At 33.1% G+C, this 21,998-nt stretch overlaps 2 protein-coding genes across 2 annotated transcripts in view; one reads left to right on the top strand and one right to left on the bottom strand.

The window, feature by feature from the left end:
• Nucleotides 1–19,398, top strand: part of LOC109600780 (titin) — an 80,589-nt gene extending 61,191 nt beyond the window's left edge. Inside the window, 8 exon segments of the mRNA XM_049962688.1 lie at nucleotides 57–14,219; nucleotides 14,304–14,621; nucleotides 14,704–15,675; nucleotides 15,940–17,003; nucleotides 17,068–17,686; nucleotides 17,912–18,211; nucleotides 18,266–18,571; nucleotides 18,678–19,398. Coding sequence (XP_049818645.1) covers nucleotides 57–14,219; nucleotides 14,304–14,621; nucleotides 14,704–15,675; nucleotides 15,940–17,003; nucleotides 17,068–17,686; nucleotides 17,912–18,211; nucleotides 18,266–18,571; nucleotides 18,678–18,874 — 17,939 coding nt within the window. The 3' untranslated portion in view covers nucleotides 18,875–19,398.
• A 178-nt stretch (nucleotides 19,399–19,576) lies between these two features.
• LOC109602176 (tumor susceptibility gene 101 protein) lies at nucleotides 19,577–21,831 on the bottom strand. Its single transcript, XM_020018504.2, has 7 exons — nucleotides 21,691–21,831; nucleotides 21,547–21,631; nucleotides 21,261–21,490; nucleotides 21,099–21,204; nucleotides 20,337–20,731; nucleotides 20,087–20,220; nucleotides 19,577–19,920 (listed from the first exon to the last, which is right to left on the bottom strand). Exons 1-7 carry the CDS (start codon nucleotides 21,730–21,732, stop codon nucleotides 19,734–19,736), a joined length of 1,179 nt encoding a protein of 392 aa, XP_019874063.1. The 5' UTR covers nucleotides 21,733–21,831; the 3' UTR covers nucleotides 19,577–19,733.
• Nucleotides 21,832–21,998: the final 167 nt, after the last annotated feature.

Raw genomic sequence — 21,998 nt, 5'->3', positions numbered from 1 at the left:
TGTTTGTTCCTTTTTATTTATTTTATTTTCAAACATAAATTTATATAATTTTTTAGGTAAACTTACTGAAAAAGCTGTAAAAGCCAAGGGAAGTAGAGTTCAAGAATTAAATGAACATGTCATCATTGAACAAGTGGAATCACAAAGAGCCGCAGACGTGAGTCCAAAAAAGGTTCCCAAGAAAGACATAGCAGATAAAAAAATTACACCTAAACTAGCGAAAATAACAACTGAAGAGCCAGTAGTCATTGAAGAATTACCAGAAGAAATTAAAATAACCGAAGTTATTTCGGATCAAGGCACGCCTCACAAAAAAATTGTCAAAAAACGTGTCATCAAAAAAACAAGTGGTGGCAAACAAGAATCTACTCAAATTCTCACTGTTGAAGAAGAAGGAAAAGAACCTCAATTTACCGTGACTATAGATGAAATAGAAGCACCGGAAAAATTAGAAGAAAAACCGGTATATATCGAAGAATTACCCGAAGAAATACTGGAGGATGAAATAAAAGACAAGTCGGGAAAAATACATAAAAAATTAATAAAGAAGAGGGTAATAAAGAAGCAGGTAGGTAACAAACAAGAAGTAACTGAAATTCTAACCACGAAAGAAGAAGGTCAGGAGCCTCAAGTTTGTGTAACAGTTCAAGAATACGATGTTCCAGAGGAAATTGAAATATTTAAACCAAGTGACATTGAGGAACTTCCTAAGGAAGTTAAGATCATTGAGACTATTGATAGTACAGGTTCTAAAAAGACAATTGTCACAAAAAGGGTTATTAAAAAGAAAAAGGGAGATAAACAAGAAATTACTGAGTTGGTAACAACTGAAGAAGAAGGAAAGAAACCAGAGACTACTGTAGTTATAGAAGAAATTCCAGAAGATGAAGGTCCTTACATTGAAGAACTTCCAGAAAAAGTTATTGAAGAAAAGGGTAATAAAATAATACGTACTCGAACTATTAAGAAACGCAAAGGTAGTAAAACGGAAATTACACATCTAGTAACAACTGAAGAAATAGGTAATAAACCACAAACAAGTGTTGTTATCGAAGAAGTCGCTATTCCGGAAAAAGAAGAAATTACAACTAAAGAGGTCACTGTTAAAAAGAAAACTGTAAGGAGAAAGCCACAGGAAACTGAGGAAGTATTTCGCAAGGTCATTCTTGAAGAGCTTAAGAAGCCTCAAATATCGTATGTCATAGAAACAATTAAATCATTGGATGGTAGCATTGAATTCAAACCTACTTTAATAGAAGAAGTTCCAGAAGAAATTGAAGTAGAAGACATTGAAGATGAAAAAGGAGTTCATAAAAAAATAACTAAACGAAAGGTTCTTAAAAAACGAAAAGGTAGTACTCAAGAAATAACCCAAGTACTTTCTGTGCAAGAAGATGATAAGGAACCTCAAATATCAGTAACTATAGATGAAATTGAAGTCCCACAATTTAAGCCAACTTATATTGAAGAACTGCCTGAAGAAGTACAAATAGTAGAAGTTTTAAGTGATAGCGGAGAAAAGAAGCAGAAATTAGTGAAGAAAAAGATATTGAAAAAACGTAAAGGCAGTAAGCATGAAATAACTGAACTGGTAACAGTAGAAGAGGATGGAAAGAAACCTCAAACTAGTGTAACAATTCAAGAAATAGATGTATCAGAAAATGAACCAATTTATGAACCTAACCTGGTAGAAGAATTACCTGAAGAAGTACAAATAATTGAAACAATAGATAAGGAAGGAAAATCCAAGAAGAAGGTACTGAAAAAGAAGCTCCTGAAGAAACGTAAAGGAAGTAAGGAAGAAATTACTCAAATCTTAACCGTTGAGGAAGAAGGACAAAAGCCCCAGACAACTGTAACAGTTGAAGAAATTAAAACACCAGAATACACAACTGACTTTATACAAGAGTTACCTGAAGAAATAACAATAATTAATGAAATTGATCGACAAGGTATACCAAAACAAAAAACCATTAAAAAGAAAATTCTTAGAAAAACTAAAGAAGATAAACAAGAAGTAACAAAAATCGTGACAGTCGAAGAAGAAGGTAAACAACCTGAAACATCTGTAACAATAGAAGAGATTACTGAACCTGAAGAAATATCTGAATATACACCAAGTTACATAGAAGAATTGCCTGAACAAGTAAATGTAATAGAAACAATAAATGAATATGGCATTCCCGAAAAGAAAATTATTAAAAAGAAAATTTTTAAAAAGAGGAAAGGCAGCACACAAGAAATTATGAAATTTACTACTTTAGAAGAAGAAGGTAAAGAACCACAAACGTCAGTAACAATTGAAGAAATTGATATTCCCGAGTTTGAACCAACGTACGTAGAAGAGTTGCCAGAAGAAGTAATAGTAAAGGATCAAAAGACAATAAAGAAAAAAGTTTTGAAGAAAAGAAAAGGAAGTAAACAAGAAATTACTGAGTTATTAACAGTAGAAGAAAAAGGTAAGAAACCAGAAACATCGGTAACAATAGAAGAAATTGAGTTATCCGAAGAAGAACCTGAATATCAACCTCAAATTGTGGAGGAACTTCCAGAACAAGTACAAATAATAGAAACAATTAATAACGAGGGTGTACCTCAAAAAACAGTTATCAAAAAGAAAATTCTCAAAAAACGGAAGGGTAGTAAACAAGAAATTACAGAATTGGTGACTGTAGAAGAGGAAGGTAAAAAACCTCAGACTAGTGTAACAATAGAAGAAATAGAAATTCCAAAACTAGAATCTATAGAACAACTCCCAGAACAGGTTAAAATTATTGAAACTGTAGATGAAAAAGGTTCTCCTAAAAAGACAGTAGTTAAAACTAAGATACTTAAAAAAAGAAAAGGCAGTAAACATGAAATAACACAATTGGTGACTGTCGAAGAGGAAGGAAAGGAACCTGAAACAGTTGCTGTTATTGAAGAAATAGAAATTCCTAAGGAAGAGCCTACACCAAGTGAACCATCTGAAAAGAAAAAAGTTAAAAGTAAAAAACCTAAGGAACAAAAACCGGAAATTATAGGTAAAGTCAGAGGTGAAGAAGGAAAGAAACCAGAGATGTGCTATGTAATTGAAGATATTAAATTACCAGAAGGTGGCATTCAATTTGAACCGCTTGAGACTGAAGAGGCTGAACAGGTGGAAGTCACTGAAACAATTGATGAAAAAGGCGAACCTAGAAAAAGGGTTATTAAAAAGAAAATTGTCAAGAAACGAAAAGGAAGTAAACAAGAAATCACTCAATTTGTAACAGTTGAAGAAGATGGTAAGGAACCTCAAACAACAGTATTAATAGACGAAATTGAATTGCCTAAACCAATTCAAAAAGACAAAGTTGAATTAATTCCTGAAGAAAAGAAACCACTAAAGAAAAAAGTAATTAAAAAACCAGAAGTAGAAGATATAATACATAAAGTGTCAGAAGAAAAGGGTAAAAAACCACAGAAATCTTATGTCGTGGATGACATTAAAAAACCTGAGGGAATCATTGAATTTGAACCTTTTGATACTGATGAAGCTGAACATGAAGAAGTTACTGAGACTATTGTTGAAGGAGATGAAGCAAGAAAGAAAGTAATTAAAAAGAGAATAGTAAAGAAACGAAAGGGTAGTAAGCAAGAAGTTACCGAGTTTACAACAGTCGAAGAAGAAGGAAAGAAACCGGAAACAACAGTAACAATAGAGGAAATTGAATTACCAGAAAAGTTACCTCTCGAAAAGTTGAAACCATTACAAGAAGAAAAGAAGCAATTAAAGAAAAAAGTTATTAAAAAAGAAGTTACTCAAGAAATAATAGAAAAAGTGAGAGAAGAAAAAGGCAAACTACCACAAGTGTCTTATATAATCGATGATATTAAAAAACCTAAAGGAGACTTACAATTCAAACCTACTGACATAGAAGAGACACCTGAACAGGTAGAAGTTGTTGAAACCATAGATGAAAGGGGTTTACCAAAGAAGCAAATAATAAAGAAAAAGGTTCTAAAGAAACGTAAAGGTAGTAAACACGAAATAACAGAGTTAATCACAGTAGAAGAAGAAGGTAAAAAACCTTTAACTTCAGTAACTGTGGAAGAAATAGATGTAACAGAACCTCTTCCAAAGGATCTTCCCGAATTTAAACCAAGTTTTATCGAAGAGTTGCCAGAACAAGTTGAAGTTATTGAAACTGTGACTGAGGAAGGAATTCCTAAAAAGACTGTGATTAAGAAAAAAATATTAAAGAAACGTAGGGGCAGTAAACAAGAATTTGTTGAATTTGTGACTGTCGAAGAAGATGATAAAAAACCTCAAACTAGTGTCATCATAGAAGAGGAGGAACTTCCACGGGAGTATCAACCATGTGTTGTTCAAGAACTTCCTGAAGAAATTCAAATTATAGAAACTAAAGATGAAGATGGTGTATCTAGACAAAAAAGAATTAAGAAAAGGATAATTAAGAAATCTAAAGGTGATAAACAAGAAATAACGGAACTCATATGCACTGAAGAAGAGGGTAAAAAACCAGAAACAGCTGTAACAGTTACCACAGTAGATGAAGAATTTAAACCCATTTACATAGAAGAATTACCTGAAGAGATAAATATAACAGAAGAAAGAACTGTCAAAAAGAGGACAGTAAAAAAACACAAAGGAGATAAAAAAGAAATAATCAAATTCACTACAGTTGAAGAACCTGGCAAGGAACCGGAGACTACAGTAACAATAGAAGAAATTGAATCTTCAGAACCATTACCTATATATAAAGTAAGTAATATCGAAGAACTTCCTGAAGAAGTGCATGTAATTGAAACCATAGAGGATGGTAAACCTAAACAAACTGTAATCAAACAAAAAGCATTTAAAAAACCTAAGGGACACAAACAAGAAATTACAAAAATTGTTGTGGTGGAAGAAGAAGGTAAGAAACCTCAAAAATCAGTTGTAGTAGAAGAAATTTCTGAGGTGTTTAAACCACAAATAGTAGAAGAATATCCTGAAGAAGTCAAAGTAGTGGAAGTAATTTCTGAAAAGGGACTACCTGAGAAAAAACTGATTAAGAAACGGGTAATTAAAAAACGCAAAGGAAGTAAGGAAGAAATAACTGAACTAATTACCACTGAAGAACCTGGAAAGGAACCAAAAACATCTGTAATGATTGAGGAAATTATTGAACCTCATTTTGAAACGCCAGAATATATAGAAGAATTACCACAAGAAATAAATATCATACAAACAATTACAGATGAAGGAGAACCAATTACAAAAACAATTAAAAAGAGGATAATCAAAAAGCGAAAAGGTAGTAAACAGGAAATGACGGAAGTTGTAACTGTGGAGGAAACTGGTAAAAAACCAGAAACTGCTGTTGTTGTACAAGAAATGGATATACCCGAGGAAGAAATCACTTTCAAGCCACAAATTACTGAAGAATTCCCAGAGGAAGTGCAAGTTATAGAAACATTAAAAGATGGGGAACGCTCTGAACAAACTGTCAAGAAAAGAACAATTAAAAGAAGGAAAGGTAGTAAGCAGGAAATAACAGAATTATTAACAGTAGAAGAGAAGGGAAAAGTACCTCAAGTGTCTGTCACTGTTCAAGAATTAGATATTCCAGAAGAAGACAGTGCTCCTCAGTTTACACCTTATTATGTTGAAGAACAACCTGAAGAAGTAAAGATCATAGAAGTTTTGGATGAAAATAAGAAACCATCTAAAAAAGTCATTAAAAAGCGAGTAATTCAAAAACCAAAAGGTGATAAACAAGAAATAACAGAAATTGTGACGATTGAAGAAGAAGGTAAGCAGCCACAAACATCTGTAACCATAGAAGAAATAGAACTACCTAAAGATGATTTCGAATCTAAACCATTAATAGAAGAAATACCAGAAAATGTAGAAATCATTGAAACAAATGAAAAAGGTACACCGAAAAAGAAATTAATAAAAAAGAAAATTATTACCAAACGTAAGGGTAGCAAACAGGAGGAAATGGAGATAATGACGGTAGAAGAAGAAGGTAAAGAACCACAATATAGTATTACAATTGAGGAAGTTCCGAAAAAGAAAACAATTAAAAAGCCAAAGCCAGAGAAAGTTGACCAACGCGCTGAAGTGTCAGTCTTAATGCCGATTGAAAGGATAGAAATGAAACCACAAATGGTAAAAGTTGTTGAAACTAAAGATTTACCCCAAGTTAAACTAAAGAAACCAAAAGTTACTATTAAGAAAGAGGCAGAGAAAGTATTTCCCAAATTTTTGTTGAAAAGTAGGATTAGGTATGTTGACTTCCCACCTATTAATGAAAAAGAAACTTTACCAAGAATTTCAATTTTGGAGCCGGTTTATAAAGACAATGGTGTTTTATCGAGAAATATTCAAGAAGCAGAGAAGGCACCAAAAACAAAAAGAAGGAAACTAAAAGACATTCATAGATCACTAAAGGATTTAGAAAAATTGGATATTGAATTTGAAGAATTAAAGAAACCGGAGCTAGAAAAGGTTGATGATCATTACAGATCAAAGCCTGAACCTAGAAAGAAGTCAATAGCCGAAGATTCTCCTCAGAAAGTTAAAATTGGCAAAGGCAAAATTCCTGAAATACCTGAAGAACCTGACAACATTAAGCTAAAGCCAGTTAAATCCAGTAAAGTCCCAGAAGAAGATGATGAAACAGCAAAACTAAAAAAAATACAACCTTCAGAAGTCAAAAAAGTGCCATTAAAGGATAATGAAGAAAAGGAGCCAATTAAATTTGAGCCATTTGATATAGAACGTGAAGAACCTGAAAAAGAGGAATATGTACCTATTCCTCCAGAAAAAGAATTAAATGAACAAGAGGAACCTAAAAAGAAAAAGATTCCGAAGAAAAAGAAAGAAAAACCGGAACCAGAAACAATTGAAATAAATTTGGAAAAAGGTACTCCAAAACCAACTCCAGACGAAGAAGAGTTAAAAATAACATTGAAAAAGAAACAAAAGCCAAAAGATAAGGAACCAGATGATGAAATTAAATTAAAACCAATAAAGAAAGAAAAAAGCCCAGAACTAACTTACCAAGTACATGTAGAAGATACAGAAAAACAAGAAGCTGTTGTTTTAAAGGTTTATGATGATGATGATGAACTAAAGGAAGACTCCGTACAACCAGAAGTAACGAAAAAGAAAATCAAGAAAGTAGTAAAGATAAAAAAACCAAAAACAAGTGTTGAAGAAGAAATATCCGAAGAACAATTGCAAATAGAATTTGAAGAATTAGAAAGTCAAGAGTGTAAAGTAGTAGATATTGTTTTAGAAGAAGATGAATCACCTGAACCTCTTATTGAGGAGCCCATTGAAGAACTTCCACAAGAAAGTATTTCAGAAGAATCAATTATTAAAAAGAAACGTAAAAAAGTCATTAAGAAAACGCAAGTTGATATTGAAAATAATGAAATTGCAGAACAAGAGGAAAAGCCGGTAATTCAAGAAATTACAGAAGAAGAACCTCCAATTACAGAGCCGGAGGAGCTGCTGAAAGTAACTGAGGAAAATATAGAAAAATTGGAGAAAGAACCAGCTAAAGTAATTGATATTAAACCTAAGAAAAAAGTAATACCTCCCAAAATGGACAAAGTGGACAAAAAACCTAAATTCTTGTTAAAGAGTAGAATTATTCACGTTCAATTTCCACCTATAAATGAAGTGGAACAAATACCCAAAGTAACGCAACTTCCTCCTGTGTACCGAGATAATGGCGAACTTTCTCGAAATGTAGCTGAGGCAGATAAAATTAAAAAGAAGAAACCAATCAGAGTAAAAGACTACGAAAGAGATTTGAAGAATTTGGAAAAATTAGATTTGGAAGTAGAAGAAGCAAAGAAGAAAGGAAAAGAGAAAGTTGATGATGAATATAAAAAGAAAATACCAAAAAAGAAACCAGACAAACCAACAGAAGAAGATTCCAAATTAAAAATTGGCAAAGGTAAAGTTCCTAAAGAAACTGAGGATAATGAGGAGATTAAACTGAAAAAAGTTCCAGAAGACAAACAAAATGTAGATATTCCTAAAGAAAAGAATAAACCTGAAAAGAGTGAGTTAGACACAGAAAAACCAACTAAACCTGATAAAGATACAGTCAAAGTTCCCCTTCCAGAATTATATGACATTGATCGCCCAGAAACTGAATTAGATGAATATAAACCAGGTCAATATGACGATAAGGAGGATGAAAAAGAAAAACCAACCTCAGATAAACCGAAGAAAAAGAGTAAAAAACCTGTACCTGAAACTACTGAATCTATTCTTGAAAAAGGTAAACCTAAACAGAAAATAGAAGAGCCTAGTGAAGAAATAAAACCAAAATACAAACAAAAGGAACGTCCCGATAAAGATGTTGACGATATGAAGCTTAAACCCTTCAAGAAAACTTCAGAAGATACAGAATTTAAAGTTACTGTAGAAGAAGCACCAACTCCTCAATCTATAATTATTAGTTTGGTGGATACTGAGGAACCAATAGAAGAAAAAGATAAAAAGAAAATCATTAAGAAAAAGATTATTAAAAAACCAAAAATAGTTGAGGAAAAGCCGGAAATATCAGAAGAACACAAAGATATTACAGAGGAAATTATAGAAGAAAAACCGGAAGAAATTGTAGTTCCTGAGATGCAAACAGAAGAATCAATCACTCCTCAGCCAGACGAGGTTACAGTAATTAAAGAAGCTGAGCCAATGAAAAAGAAACCCAAAAAAGTTAAAAGTCAAGAACTCGAAAAACCTTTAGAAGAAGTAAAAGATGAAAAACCAGTTTTAATGAAAATAAAGAGAGACAGGATTAGCCATAAACCTACAAAATTACTTATTACAGAACCAGAAAAAATTAATTTTGCTGAAATAAAACTTAAGAAATCAAAACCTAAGGAATCTGTAACAGTAGAAACAACTAAGGTGCCTAAAATTATGCTGAAAAGTCGAATAGAACCATTAGGTTTCCCACCACACAGCGAAAGAGAACAAAAGGCTGTAATCACAATTCTTGAACCAGTAGTCCGTGATAATGGTATTCTTTCAAGGAATATACAAGAAGCTGAATCTATAAAACCGAAGAAACGTAAGGTTAAAAAATCATTAGAATTAGAAAAACTAGATAAAGAAGTAGAAGAATATAAATATGAACCAGAAAAAGTAGATGAAGAGTTTAGAAAGAAACCTGAGCCTAAAAAGAAAGTAAAAGCGAAACCTGTTCTTATGAAAATCGTACGCATTTCTATTGCACCACAAAAACCAAAAATTGTAGATGTTACTACTGATGTGATTAACTTCGCTGAGATAAAGTTAAGAAAACCCACTAAAACTGACAGAGCACAACCAGAAAGTGTAAAACTACCAAAGTTTACTTTAAAAAGCAGAATTGTCCATGTTGATTTCCCACCTCTTTCAGAAAGTGAGCAAAAGCCAATTATTACAATACTAGAACCTGTGATTAAGGATAATGGAGTGATTTCAAGAAACGTTGAGGATGCTTTAGACGTAATAAAGACAAAGAAACGAAAAATGAAGGTGATTAAAAAACAAAAAATACCTCTAGAAAAACCAGAATTTGAGATCGAAGAACCCGAAAAGACTGAAGTAGAAGATGTAACAGAGGAACAACCAAAGTATCAAAGAAAACAAAAGCCGGAAAAGGAAGAAAAGCCTGATGAATCCGTTACTATCAAAATTGGAAAAGGTAAAAAACCAACTAAGCCTGATGATGCTGATGAAGTCATCGTTTTGAAGAAACGTCCTACAAAAGTAGATGAAGAAATTCTTGAGCCAACCAAAGTGCCGGAAAAACTTAAAAAAGAAAATGAAGATGAAAAACCGAAAAAAGAAGACGAAACTGTCACCGTTCCTCCTTATGAACCCTACGATATTGATAGAGATGAACAAGAGAATCTTGAATACAAAAAACCGGAAGCTGAAAGTGAAACTGAAGAAAAACCAGAGAAAGAAAAGCCAAAATATAAGAGGAAGAAGAAAACAGAACCTACACCAGAAAACATAGAAATTCCATTGATAAAAGGACAACCAAAACAACCACCTGAAACTGAGGAAGATGATGTTAAATTTAAAATTCCTAAAAAAGAGAAACCCGAAGAGGAACCAGATGAAATAACACTCAAACCATTCAAGAAACCTGAACAGCCTGAGGAAGAACGACAAGTAGAAGTTGAATTCACAACTAAATTGGAACCTAAAATTAAAGATAAAGAAGAAGAGAAAAAATCAATTAAAAGACCTAAAATTCCATTGACAAAAGAAAAGAAAGACAAAATACCAAAACTTAAGAGTAGAATTACTCATATAGAATTTCCTCCTGCCTCTGAATCTCAAAGAAAACCAAATATTAGTGAATTACCACCAGTTTACACTGAAGCTGGAGTCCTATCAAGAAATATTAAAGAGGCAGATAAAGTACCAAAGCCAAAAAAGAAAAAGGTAAAGGAGGTTGATAATTTAGAAAAATTAGATTTAGAGCTGGCTGAATTAAAGAAAAAGGATCTGGAAGAAGTGGATGATGCTTTTAAATATGTAAAGAAACCTAAGGAAAAACCTAAAAAAGAAGTAGAGAAACCAAAACCATCAACACCGTCATCAGTTGAAGAACCTATTGAAGAACTAAAACCAACAGTAGAAGAAATAACTAAACAGGAACCTAAAGTAGAAGAAATTCAACCGACACCTGAAGAGAAAAAGCCTTTAAAGAAGAAAGTAATTCCACCCAAAAAAGAAGAGAAAGCAAAATTACCTAAGCTTAAGAGCAGGATTGTTCATGTAGATTTTCCACCTATTTCAGAAGCTGAAAGAAAGCCTATTTTAACAACTTTAAAACCGGTAACGGTCGAAAATGGTATAATATCCCGCAATGTTGCCGAAGCTGAGAAATTGAAAAAACCAAAACGCAAAAAAATTAAAGATGATGAAAAAGTACTTACAGATTTAGAAAAATTAGATTTAGAAATGGAGGAATTGAAGAAAAGAGAACTAGAAAAGGTCGATGATACTTTTAAATATGAAAAGAAACCTAAAGAAAAACCTGAAACAACCAAAGAAGATACAACTTTGAAAATAGGTAAAGGTCAGAAGAAAGATACACCTGTAGATGTTGATGACACAGTTAAACTCAAGAAAACTCCTCAAAAACCGGAGGAAAAGGTAACAGAAGACACAGTTAAAGAAAAGATCGTTAAACCAGACATACCTTTAACTAAAGAAAAATCTGAAAAAGAAAGTGAAAAAGTTCCACCTTTTGAACCATTTGAAATTGAAAGAGATGATTTTGAAAGAGAAAAATTGGAATCTCCAGAAAAGGAGATACCAGATAAAGAAAAACCAGAAAAACCAAAATCAAAATTAAAAAAGAAGCCAAAAGAGGAACCTACTCCTGAAAATATAGAAATTCCATTAGTTAAAGGCAAACCTAAAGAACCACAACCAGAGGAAGAAGAAGAAGTGAAATTTAAAATACCCAAGAAACCCAAACCTGAGGAACTACCTGAAGAAATTAAATTAAAACCGTTTAGAAGACCATCTAAAGAAGAGAAAACGTTTGTAGTTACTGAATATAGACCTGAACCACAGGAAGCTAAAGTTGTTGAAAGAAAAGATGATGAGGATTTGTCAATAGAGATTCCAATTCCTGACGATACAAGTGCAAAGAAGAAAATTAAAAAGAAACCGAAAGTAAAACGTTTGGAAACTCCAGAAGATACTAAACCAGAAGTATCTGTGGTTGAATCTGAAGAGCCTAAAAAAGTTCCTGAACCAGAAATACCTGAAAAAGAAATTCCGGATGAAGAAGAAAAACCCATTGCACAGGAAGAAACACCTAAGAAAGAAATTCCGGAATCGGTTGAAGAAAAGATTCCGTCAGAAGATATTCCCGATGATATTCCCGCAGAATTTGTAATGAAGAAAAAACCTGCAAAGAAAATAGTAACTCCAGAAGTAGAAGAAGAAGAAGAAGTTGCCGTAATTATTAAAAAGAAGAAGCCACCTGTTACCGAAGACAATGAAGTCGCAGCAGAAATTACGATAAAAGAGGAACTACCACAACCTACAATTCAAAAAGAATTTGATGAAGTAGAAGCAGAGTTTACTATTCAAGAACAAATCCCAGAAGCGCCAACTGTAGAAGAAGAAACAGAAATCACCGTTAAAAAACGTAAAAAGCCTAAAAAGGAAACCGAAGAGGAAATAAAAATACCTATTCCAGATGAGACAGCTGAGGAAATTAAATTAAAGAAGCCTGTCAAAAAAGTCTCTGAAGAAGCTGCGGATGAAATTACTATTAAAAAACTTGAACCAGAAAAACAAAAGGATGAAGAAACGACTGAAGATGTGGAACTCAAATTTAAAATACCTAAAAAGAAAACATCTCCTAAAGTTGAAGAAGAGGAAGAAGTACAAGTTCCTCCTAAAACAATGAAAAAAGAAGATGAGGTTCAAGAAACAATTAAAATAAAGAAACCTAAAAAAGCACCAACAGAGGAGGCTTCTGAAGAAATTACTATTAAAAAAATTGTACCTGAAGAACCACAAGAAAAACCTGAAGAAGATGTTGAAGTTCAATTTAAAATACCCAAGAAGGAAACAGAAGAAGAACAAATAGAAGTACTTCCTAAACCAAAAGAAGAAGATGAAACCGAAGAAACAATTGAAATAAAGAGACCTCAAGAACCATTAACTGATGAAGCAGCAGACGAAATTAACATTAAGAAAATTGTACCAGTTGAACCAGAAGAAGAGCCAAATAAAGATGAAGTTAAAGTAAAGGTACCAAAAAAGAAAAAGACTCCCAAAGTAACAGAGGAAGAAGAAACAAAAATTCTCCCAAAACCGAAGAAAACAGAAGACGAGGTTGAAGAGACTATTGAAATTAAAAAGCCGCAAGAGCCCCCTACAGAAGAAGCTTCAGACGAAATTACTGTGCAAAAAATAATACCAGTAGAATCACCAGAAACTGAAGAAATCAGTGTTAGTATCCCGAAAAAGAAAAAACCACATCCTGAAGACACAGAGTCTGCTCCTATATCCAAGGTATGTGAGGATTCTGTGGAAGAAACTATTCAATTGAAGAAGCCGAAAGGTAAACCAGCAGAAGATGCTGCTGAGGAAATAACTATTAAAAAAGTTGTTCCTGAAACAACAGAAGAAGACACCGAAGTAATTATACAACCAAAGGGAGAAGAAGATGAGGTAGAAGAAAAATTAGTATTGAAAAAACCTAAGGAAAAACCAGATAATGAAGCTGAAGATGAAATAACAGTAAAGAAACTTGTGCCTCAGAAATCGGATGAGGACAACGTAGAAGAAAAAATTACAATTAAGAAAAAGAAAGTAAAGAAACCAGAACCTCAAGATGATGAAGAGACTATAACAAAAGTTGTTCCCCAACCCAAACTTGAAGATGAATCTGCTGATTTAAGTCTAAAGAAATCTAAAGAAAAGATCCCAGAGGAGGGTAGTGACGAAATATCTATTAAGAAATTTGTTCCAACTGAAAAGGAAGAAGAAGTTGAAGACGCAGTTGTCACTATTAAAAAGAAACCGGAGAAATCTGAAGAACCAGAAGAACCAAGTGCTGATGTAACTATTAGAAAACCTTCTAAAGGACCAGAGCCCTCGGAAGAACTGTCAATTTCTAAGAAACCCGAAAGAAAACCTTCAATTGCAGAAGAATCGGAAGAAATCACGATACAACGACTGAAACCAGTCAGAAGACCATCAAAGCCAGAAGAGAAAGAAGACGAACCTGTTACAGTTACATTTAAACCACGTTCAAAGAAAACCAAAGAAGAAGTTGAACAAGAATTTAAAATTTCTTTGGATCAATATCAAGAAGAAGAAATATCTCTTTCTAGCAAAATTAAATTACCCTCAAGAAGGCCATCAACATATGCAGAAGAAAGTGGAGAAGCTTCCATCAAAATTACAAAGGAAATTGAAGATGAGGGACCTATTATTGAAGAAATTATTGATGAGGGTAGTGATGCCGAGGAACTTCCTTATGATGACGACCAAGTATCGGAAAATTTCCACCTTGTATTTAAGAGAAAACCATCTCGTAAATATTCCGTTGTGGAAGAAAATGAAGAAGACGTTAGTTTGAATTTGAAGAAACCCGTAAAACAAGAGGATGTATCTACAGAGTACCAAGAACAGACTGTTACATTGAAACCTAAACGCAAACCTTCACAACCATCATTTGATCAAGGTAAGTAACATAAGTTCAACTTATAGAAGTTCGATTGTATTTAAATCATACAATTTTTAACGAATACTAACGTGTATATTACAGAAGCAGCGTCTTTGGAGATTACAAAAGAAGTTGAAATAATTAAGGAAACGGAAAAAATAATTGAAGAAGTTCATAAGGGAGACATTTATTATGCCATTTACATTTACGAAGCAGAAGCTGGTCAAGCTATTGACATGGTTGAAGGAGAGAAAGTATATGTCATTGAAGCTCACAGTACAGATTGGTGGTTCGTCAAGAAACATCTAACTGATGAGTCTGGATGGGTTCCAGCTCAAATACTCATGGAGGAGGAAAAATATATCGAATATGTTCAAAAGAAACTAAATGAAAAAATAGACAAACTGCCCATATTAGAAAGTAAGTGACCTAAAAATTTAGATAAATACAAAGATTAAATAGATAATTATATAATAAAAATATAATTCTTATTTAATTTCAGAGCCAAAACTGGAAGAAACACCTCAGGCACCTAAATTTGTTGAGAAGTTGAAACCTATTTCATCTCCCGATGGTTATACCGTAGTATTCAAAACTAAAGTTAAAGGTTTCCCACGACCTCAAATAACGTGGTTCAAACAAACTTCAGTAATCAAATCGTCAACGGATTACCAAATGTACTACGACGAAGAAAATGTAGCTACATTAATTATAAAAGAGGTATTCCCAGAAGATGCAGGCACTTTTACGTGTGTTGCTAAGAATTCAGCAGGTTTTGCTTCTTGTTCAACTGAACTTACTGTAGAATATCCACTATCAAATCATGGAACAGATTTAACCGTGTTTACAAGAAAATCATTAAATCGACAAGCGTCATTCAGTGATATCGTCGAAGGTTTACCCCCAACATTCACAGAAGAGCCCAAATCTATCATTATTAATGAAGGTAGTGAAACCACAGTTGTAACTAAATTATTAGCTTCGCCCAAACCAGAAGTTAAGTGGTACCGAAACGGTAAGAGAATAACTACAAAGGAAAATATTACGATTGAAACTACAACAACACGCCATCACGAATACACAAGTATTCTTAAAATTAGTAAGACCAAAAAGACTCAAGAAGGAATTTATAAAGTAGTTGCCAAAAATAAAGTTGGTGAAGCGTCTGTTAAGTTCATCATAAAAGTAGAAACAGGTGAAGATGAGGCACCACAAATTCTTAAACCCTTACGATCAACTACGGTGAAGAAATCAGATAATGTAACTCTCAAGGCCACCATTTGTGGTTCACCTATTCCTACAATCAAGTGGTTTAAAAATAATAAGCCACTTCCAGAAGAAAATGCGAAAAGAGATGGTGATACGTACTACTATAATATTAATCGTGCAACATTGGATGATACCGCAGAATATACCATTAAAGCTACAAACAGAAATGGTACTGTAGTTACCACTGCATCAGTGACTGTTGAAGGTAATTATCTAAGTATATTATACATTATTATATATTTATATTAATTTTATTATTATTTTTTTTTTTTTTTGAGGCTTGCTATGCTAATATATATTTGCTTAAGCTTTTTGCAGATATTTTTTTAGTAATTAGTCGACGAAGCTTATTATTGTTACTTATTTTCTGTTGTATATTTTTTAATAAAGCATAATTTAATTGGTACTTTTAATTTTTCCCTAAAAAGAGCATGTGTATATAAGTTGGTTAAATCTTTTTCTTCTTTAGATTACCCAGAAGATGCTGAACCACCTCTATTTGTTGAGCGTTTCGAAGAACAAAACGTTCCAGAAAAGGGTGTTCTAAGGTTAAGCGCCAAAGTAACAGGTAATCCAACTCCAGAAATAACATGGTTAAGAAACAACAAGAAAATAGAACCATCAGACCGAGTAAAGATTCATTTTAATGGTACCAACATTGAACTAATCATCCACGAAACCAATTCCGAATTGGATTCTGGTGATTACAAATGCATCGCCACAAATCCACTAGGCCGAGCATCTCACGGAGCTAAAGTCTCAATTGAAGTGGACGAGGTTAAATTCACGAAGAAATTGAAACGCGTTTACGAAACCATCGAACGAGAGACTGTTGAATTGGAATGTGAGACTTCGCATTCGGTGAGGACGAAGTGGTGGTACAATGATACCGAGATTACTGGGTTAGATCACAGAGTTGTAATTCAAGATGGCAGGACACATAAATTAATAATCAAGAAAATCACTAAGAATGACGAGGGAAGTTACAAATGTACTGTTAAAAAGCAGAAAACTGAAACGACCGTCAACGTCGAACAAGTGAAACTCGAATTTATTCGCAAACTACAAGACTTAGAAGTGACTGAAAAGGAACTGGCTATTTTAGAAGTTGAAATTTCTTCAGACACAGCTGATGTTGTCTGGCGTAAAGATGGAATAGCCTTGAATAACTTAGATGATAAATATACATTTGAAAAGGATGGAGGTATAAGGAAACTTATTATTAGGAAAACAAATATCCATGATGAAGGAGAGTACACATGTACTTTAGAGAAGCAAGAATGCAGATGCGAATTAACAGTAATCGAACTTGCACCCGAAATAATTACACCATTGCAAGATCAGACTGTCAAGAAAGGAGAGAAAGCTGTATTTGAGGTTGAAATTTCTAAAGGGGATGCTTTAACCAAATGGTACAAGGATGACGTTGAAATACAATTTTCTGAACACATTCAATTGTCAATAGACGGTAAGAGACAAAAACTCAAGATATATGACAGTACACCAGAGGACGAAGGGGTTTATAAAGTACAGGTAATATATTTGTATTTTACATTTACTATTAAAATAAACAAACATTTTTAACGTAATATTTTAGGTTGGACAACAAAATTCCACTGCAAATCTGAAAGTTAGAATTCCAACTATCCTCTTCCTCTCAGAACTGCCCGAATGGACAATTGTCCCTACAAACACTAACGCCGAGTTTACAGTAGAAATATCTCGAGAAGATGCTGAAGTTAAATGGTTGCGTAATCGCAAGGTCTTGGAATCATCTTCTAAATACACAATAACATCCGAGCGTACATTCAGAAAACTGGTTGTAAATAAATCAACGACTGATGATGAAGCTGAGTACACGTGTACCGTGGAGACAATATCAACATCTTCTAAACTGAAGGTGGCAAATAAACCATCACCACCAAGAGGTCCTCTGGAAGTTTCCGGTATGTCAGCTACATCATTCACCATACAATGGCAGCCTTCAGAAAGTGATGGCGGAGCTCCGATAATAGAATATATTGTTGAAATAAAGGAAGCCAAATCTAAGAAGGAGTTTAAGAAATTCGGCGCCACAAAGGGAGACGTTACAAACATTCCAATTAATTATTTAGAAAAAGATAAAGGTTATAACTTCAGGATTACTGCAAGAAATGCCATTGGTGTTAGTGACCCGTACTTACCCGAAGAGACTGTTGTTGCAGGATCACGAATTAGTAAGTATATAGGTTTTTTCTTATTATTTACTTTAATACAACTAATAAAATGCTGATTGTGGCTTAATAAATGCTTAACATTATTTAGGGATTAACTACCACTTTGAGGTATCGGATGATTCGCTTTATTGCTTATTAGGCATATTTCCTCCAGCTAAGCTTGAATCTAAGAGTAAGTCTGAAACACTTTATTGACATATTTTAACTGTGATGATCAAATTGCAGCCCCACCATCTCCACCAGAAAATGTTAGAGTAATTGATATAACAAGCAGAAGTGCCACATTGACTTGGGAACCACCTTTACACGATGGTGGATCTGAGATAATAGGATATGTCGTAGAAAAGAAACTTGAATTCATGCCAAAATGGGAAAAAGTTGCTACGCTGGAGGCGTATACGCTTAAATACACCTTCGAAAACTTGAAAGAGAAGAGCGACTATGTGTTTAGAGTCTTCGCAGAAAATGCTGTTGGATTAAGTCCTCCGGCTACCTCACAAGTTGTTAAGATGCGATCTCTAGCAAGTAAGTACATCCAATTAAAAACAAAACCCAGAAGTACAACATGTGTTATTTTAGCTGTGCCGTCGCCTCCAACACCTCCTCTAGAGATCAGAACGATTGGACCAAACGCAATTGTTGTTGAATGGGGAGTACCAGAATCGGATGGTGGTTCCCCATTAACTGGCTACAATATTGCCATTAGAGATACCAGAAAGACTATGTGGATGGAAATCGGTAGGGTTTCCAAGGGTGTTCTGAAATACACCATTCGAGATCTTCAGGAGGACCATGACTACATGATAAGAATATTCGCCAAGAATGAGATCGGCTTAAGTGAACCGCTGGAATCAGATGAGCCATTTAAGGTTCTACCATCAGGAGGTGAGTTTAAAATATTATATTCTTCAAAAGTATTAAAATGTTAAATTACGGAATATATCCACGTTTGTGAGTGAACAATATCCAAGTATTTTTTTAAATATTCTAGATGCCGATCAAGAAGAATTCAAAGAAGTTACCGAACACGAACCCACATCATACAGCTCAGAAAGTTTGCCAACATCGTCTTGGTTACGTGAAGCAAATATGGATGCAGATATTCGTTCATACGCAAAAGGAAACTTACTCAAGAAGGATGAGTACTTCTTCCGTATATGGTGTTATGCCACCAAGCTATTTAAATAGACTTACTATAAATACTATATTAGATGTACATAATTTTAGATATATTTTTTACTCGATAATGGACTTACAAAAAGTTGTTTCGTATTAGAGTGTTGTTATGACGATTTGCGAATTGCGAGCTAAACAAGAATAATCCACTGTAATAACATGGCTCTAATACAAACAACAGGAACATGAATTCTTATAAAAAGGATACGTACTGTGATACTGATTAAGAATGTACCTATTTAGAGTGAGGATTGTGCCTCAAAAATACGAATACGAAAAATATGAAGAATATTTGCTTTGCAGTAAATTTAATTGTATACGAAATATATTTACTCATTGACTTATTTGTTTGTTTGTGCAGTGCTATATTTATTTTAAAGTCGTTATAATAATTATATAATATTTTCAATGGTCATGGACAAAATTTTTAAAAATAATCGAGAGAGAAAATATAGGTGCAAATAAAATATATTTTTAAAAAAATTGTTTATAGACCATTGTTATTGTTCAGTTATTCAATAAACGATAAAAATTCATATTGGCCTATTTACTTCGGAATATTTAAGCCCTTTTTAAACTGACTTAATTGAACTTCTTAACTAATCTACAGACAGCAGGATTTACCAAGAAGTGCTACCTAACCTTGGAAGACAAATTCTAGCTGTTAAGGAAACTTTTACAACTAAAATATTTTTAAAAATGAATAAACTAAACTTTACTTTCAATTATTTTATTATTTTAATATATAACAGTGAAGATTATAGAACTTTATTACTATTAAAATATTGATTTTTTAAAATATTGGTGAATATATAATCTAAAAACATTAAATATCACTTACATATTTAAATATATAAACTGCATAAATTAATTAGCAAGATAAACCGGCTTTTTGACGGCATTTTTGCATAATAGCTCTGAGCGTAAACTGCTTTCTTGACAATGTTCTCACCTGCTTGAGAAATATATCTAAGTCGATAACACCGCAACGTAATGCTTCTCCCATATAATAAATTGCATCTTCTAAGGCAGCTTCCTCGGCAAAAGCATTCAGTAATCTGGAAGAATGATAAGCTTAAAATTTATAGTCAACTAATAATATAAAGAATAAATATAAAACATAAAATATAAATATAAAATATGAAGTATAAAATATAAATATAAATATATGGCAAACACGCTTTAATATTAAAGAACTACTAATTTTATCACAAATTAACTCACTGTTTGTAAAGTGGAGCTGTGGTAGTAACAGCATCATCAACATCTATTGATTCTTGATTGCTCAGTTTTTCAATAGCTTTGTCCAATTCCTGTTCTTTATCTTTAAGAATGGTGATGTTCTTGTCCAATTCATTCTACAATTAGATTTTAGTAAATATTTAGTTAGCACCAACTCGCACCATCAATTTCTTTGTGTTCGAATTATATTAACATATTGGCTATTGTTTTAAAAGCAATTAATGAAACATACTTGTTCCCTTTCCATTTTATTGAGTATTCCCTCAAGTTTGACTTTTCCCTGTTTAAGTTCTTCTTGAGTCCTTTTCAGAGTATCCAGTTCCGCTTGATTTTGCTGAAATTGTTCTCGCATTTTTCGCAATAATTTTTCCTCAATAGCAGTGAGAAGTGACTCTCTTATATGTTCATCTTTAATTGTACCAGTGGCAGTCATATCAGGTGTCATAGATGGTTGTTGTCCATAACCTCCAGGTGTTGGATATGGAGGATAAGGAGTTGGATAAGGTGGGTAGCCAGTGTTTGAACCTTGTGGATATGGTGGATATCCAGTGTAGCCTGTCGTGGATGAATGGTAAGCACTAGGAGGATATGGAGGCATAAAGTTTCCTCCCATTGGTGGCATGAAAGCTGAAATTAAAACACTCTTCAGTCAAACTTCTGTAACTTAAAGTTCATTATTGTTCCCAACACGTTTTGTCTGATGTTCTTGAATTTTAGCATTTCAAACTAACTCAAAAACCTCAATAATTTGAAGCACATAATGATTCTTTAATAACAAGCAACATATAGACAAAACAAAATCTTTAATACTACATGTAACTTAAAGAATAAAAAAAGAATGAATGAAGTTAGGAGAACACCCTATAAGGCAGTGTCTCTGTGAGGCTGGGATTATACAGACTCATTAAAATGTGCCTCAGACACATTTACTGAATTTGTATCCCAAAGATTTTCAAATGAAAAATAAATAATAATTAAGTGTAATTTAACTTACAGTTTGTGGGATATGGTGGTTCATTATCCTTTGACTTTGCAAATACTGGTGGTTGTTCCCCAAATGTAACAATCATTATCTGAATTAAACCAAGCAGCTCAGATGCCTAAAAGATTATTGATTAGCCAAAAAATTAATAAATAAAAACATTATGAATCTTACTGGAGCCCAGTCACTAAGATAAGGCATATATACTTTGCCACTGTGATCCACATATTTTGAGACTTTAATTGACATATCAGAAGTAGGTTTTACATAGCAAATCGGGGCATTGCATGGGTATGTGTCAACCAACCAAATGCAAATTGGTATGTTGTATGTTGCTCCTTTATATCTAACAGGAATTGTACCACTTAGATTTACCAATTCTTTTGTGCTTCCATCGTTAAACACTGAAATTATGTTACTTATTTATGATAAAATATTTGATAATTAATGGAATACTTACTGTACGTTTCTTGTCCTGGTACGAGACTTTGATAATACGTAGTAACAGTTTGTATGTCTCTAAAGACAGCACTGGGATTTTGATACTGAAAGAATAAATTGGATATTATTATTATTGTTACATAAAATTTGCAAATCACAATACCCTAGATAACCAATATTTAATACGACTCTCGTCAATCACCATTGTAACGAGTAACTGTGAGAAATATTAAATTCCTTTAAGATGACAACACAGCACTAATAATTGACAAAAACACTCATAAAATCCTTTTATGTCAAAACACAAATTCAACTAGGGAATTTTTAGTTTGTCACAGTTGCGATTGGCACAACTGAATTTTAGAACCAAAATTTTTGTAGAAAATATATAGAATCCATAAAATTAATAATACCTAATAATGAATTATTTAATTGAATTAATTACTTGATTAGTTAATTGGAAAATTGCAT

This window comes from Aethina tumida, chromosome 2 (assembly GCF_024364675.1).
Source record: "Aethina tumida isolate Nest 87 chromosome 2, icAetTumi1.1, whole genome shotgun sequence".
Classification (NCBI taxonomy): Eukaryota; Metazoa; Arthropoda; class Insecta; order Coleoptera; family Nitidulidae; genus Aethina; species Aethina tumida.
Note: the sequence above shows the minus strand (reverse complement) of the source record. Positions and strands in the feature narration are given on the sequence as shown.

Coding starts and splice junctions, on each gene's coding strand:
- LOC109602176 (XM_020018504.2), bottom strand. CDS start 21,732: ATGGTGATTGACGAGAGTCGTATTAAATATTGGTTATCTAGG. Junction 21,491..21,546: donor ACCAGGACAAGAAACGTACA/GTAAGTATTCCA, acceptor ACATAATTTCAG/TGTTTAACGATGGAAGCACA. Junction 19,921..20,086: donor ACAGCTCCACTTTACAAACA/GTGAGTTAATTT, acceptor TCATTCTTCCAG/ATTACTGAATGCTTTTGCCG.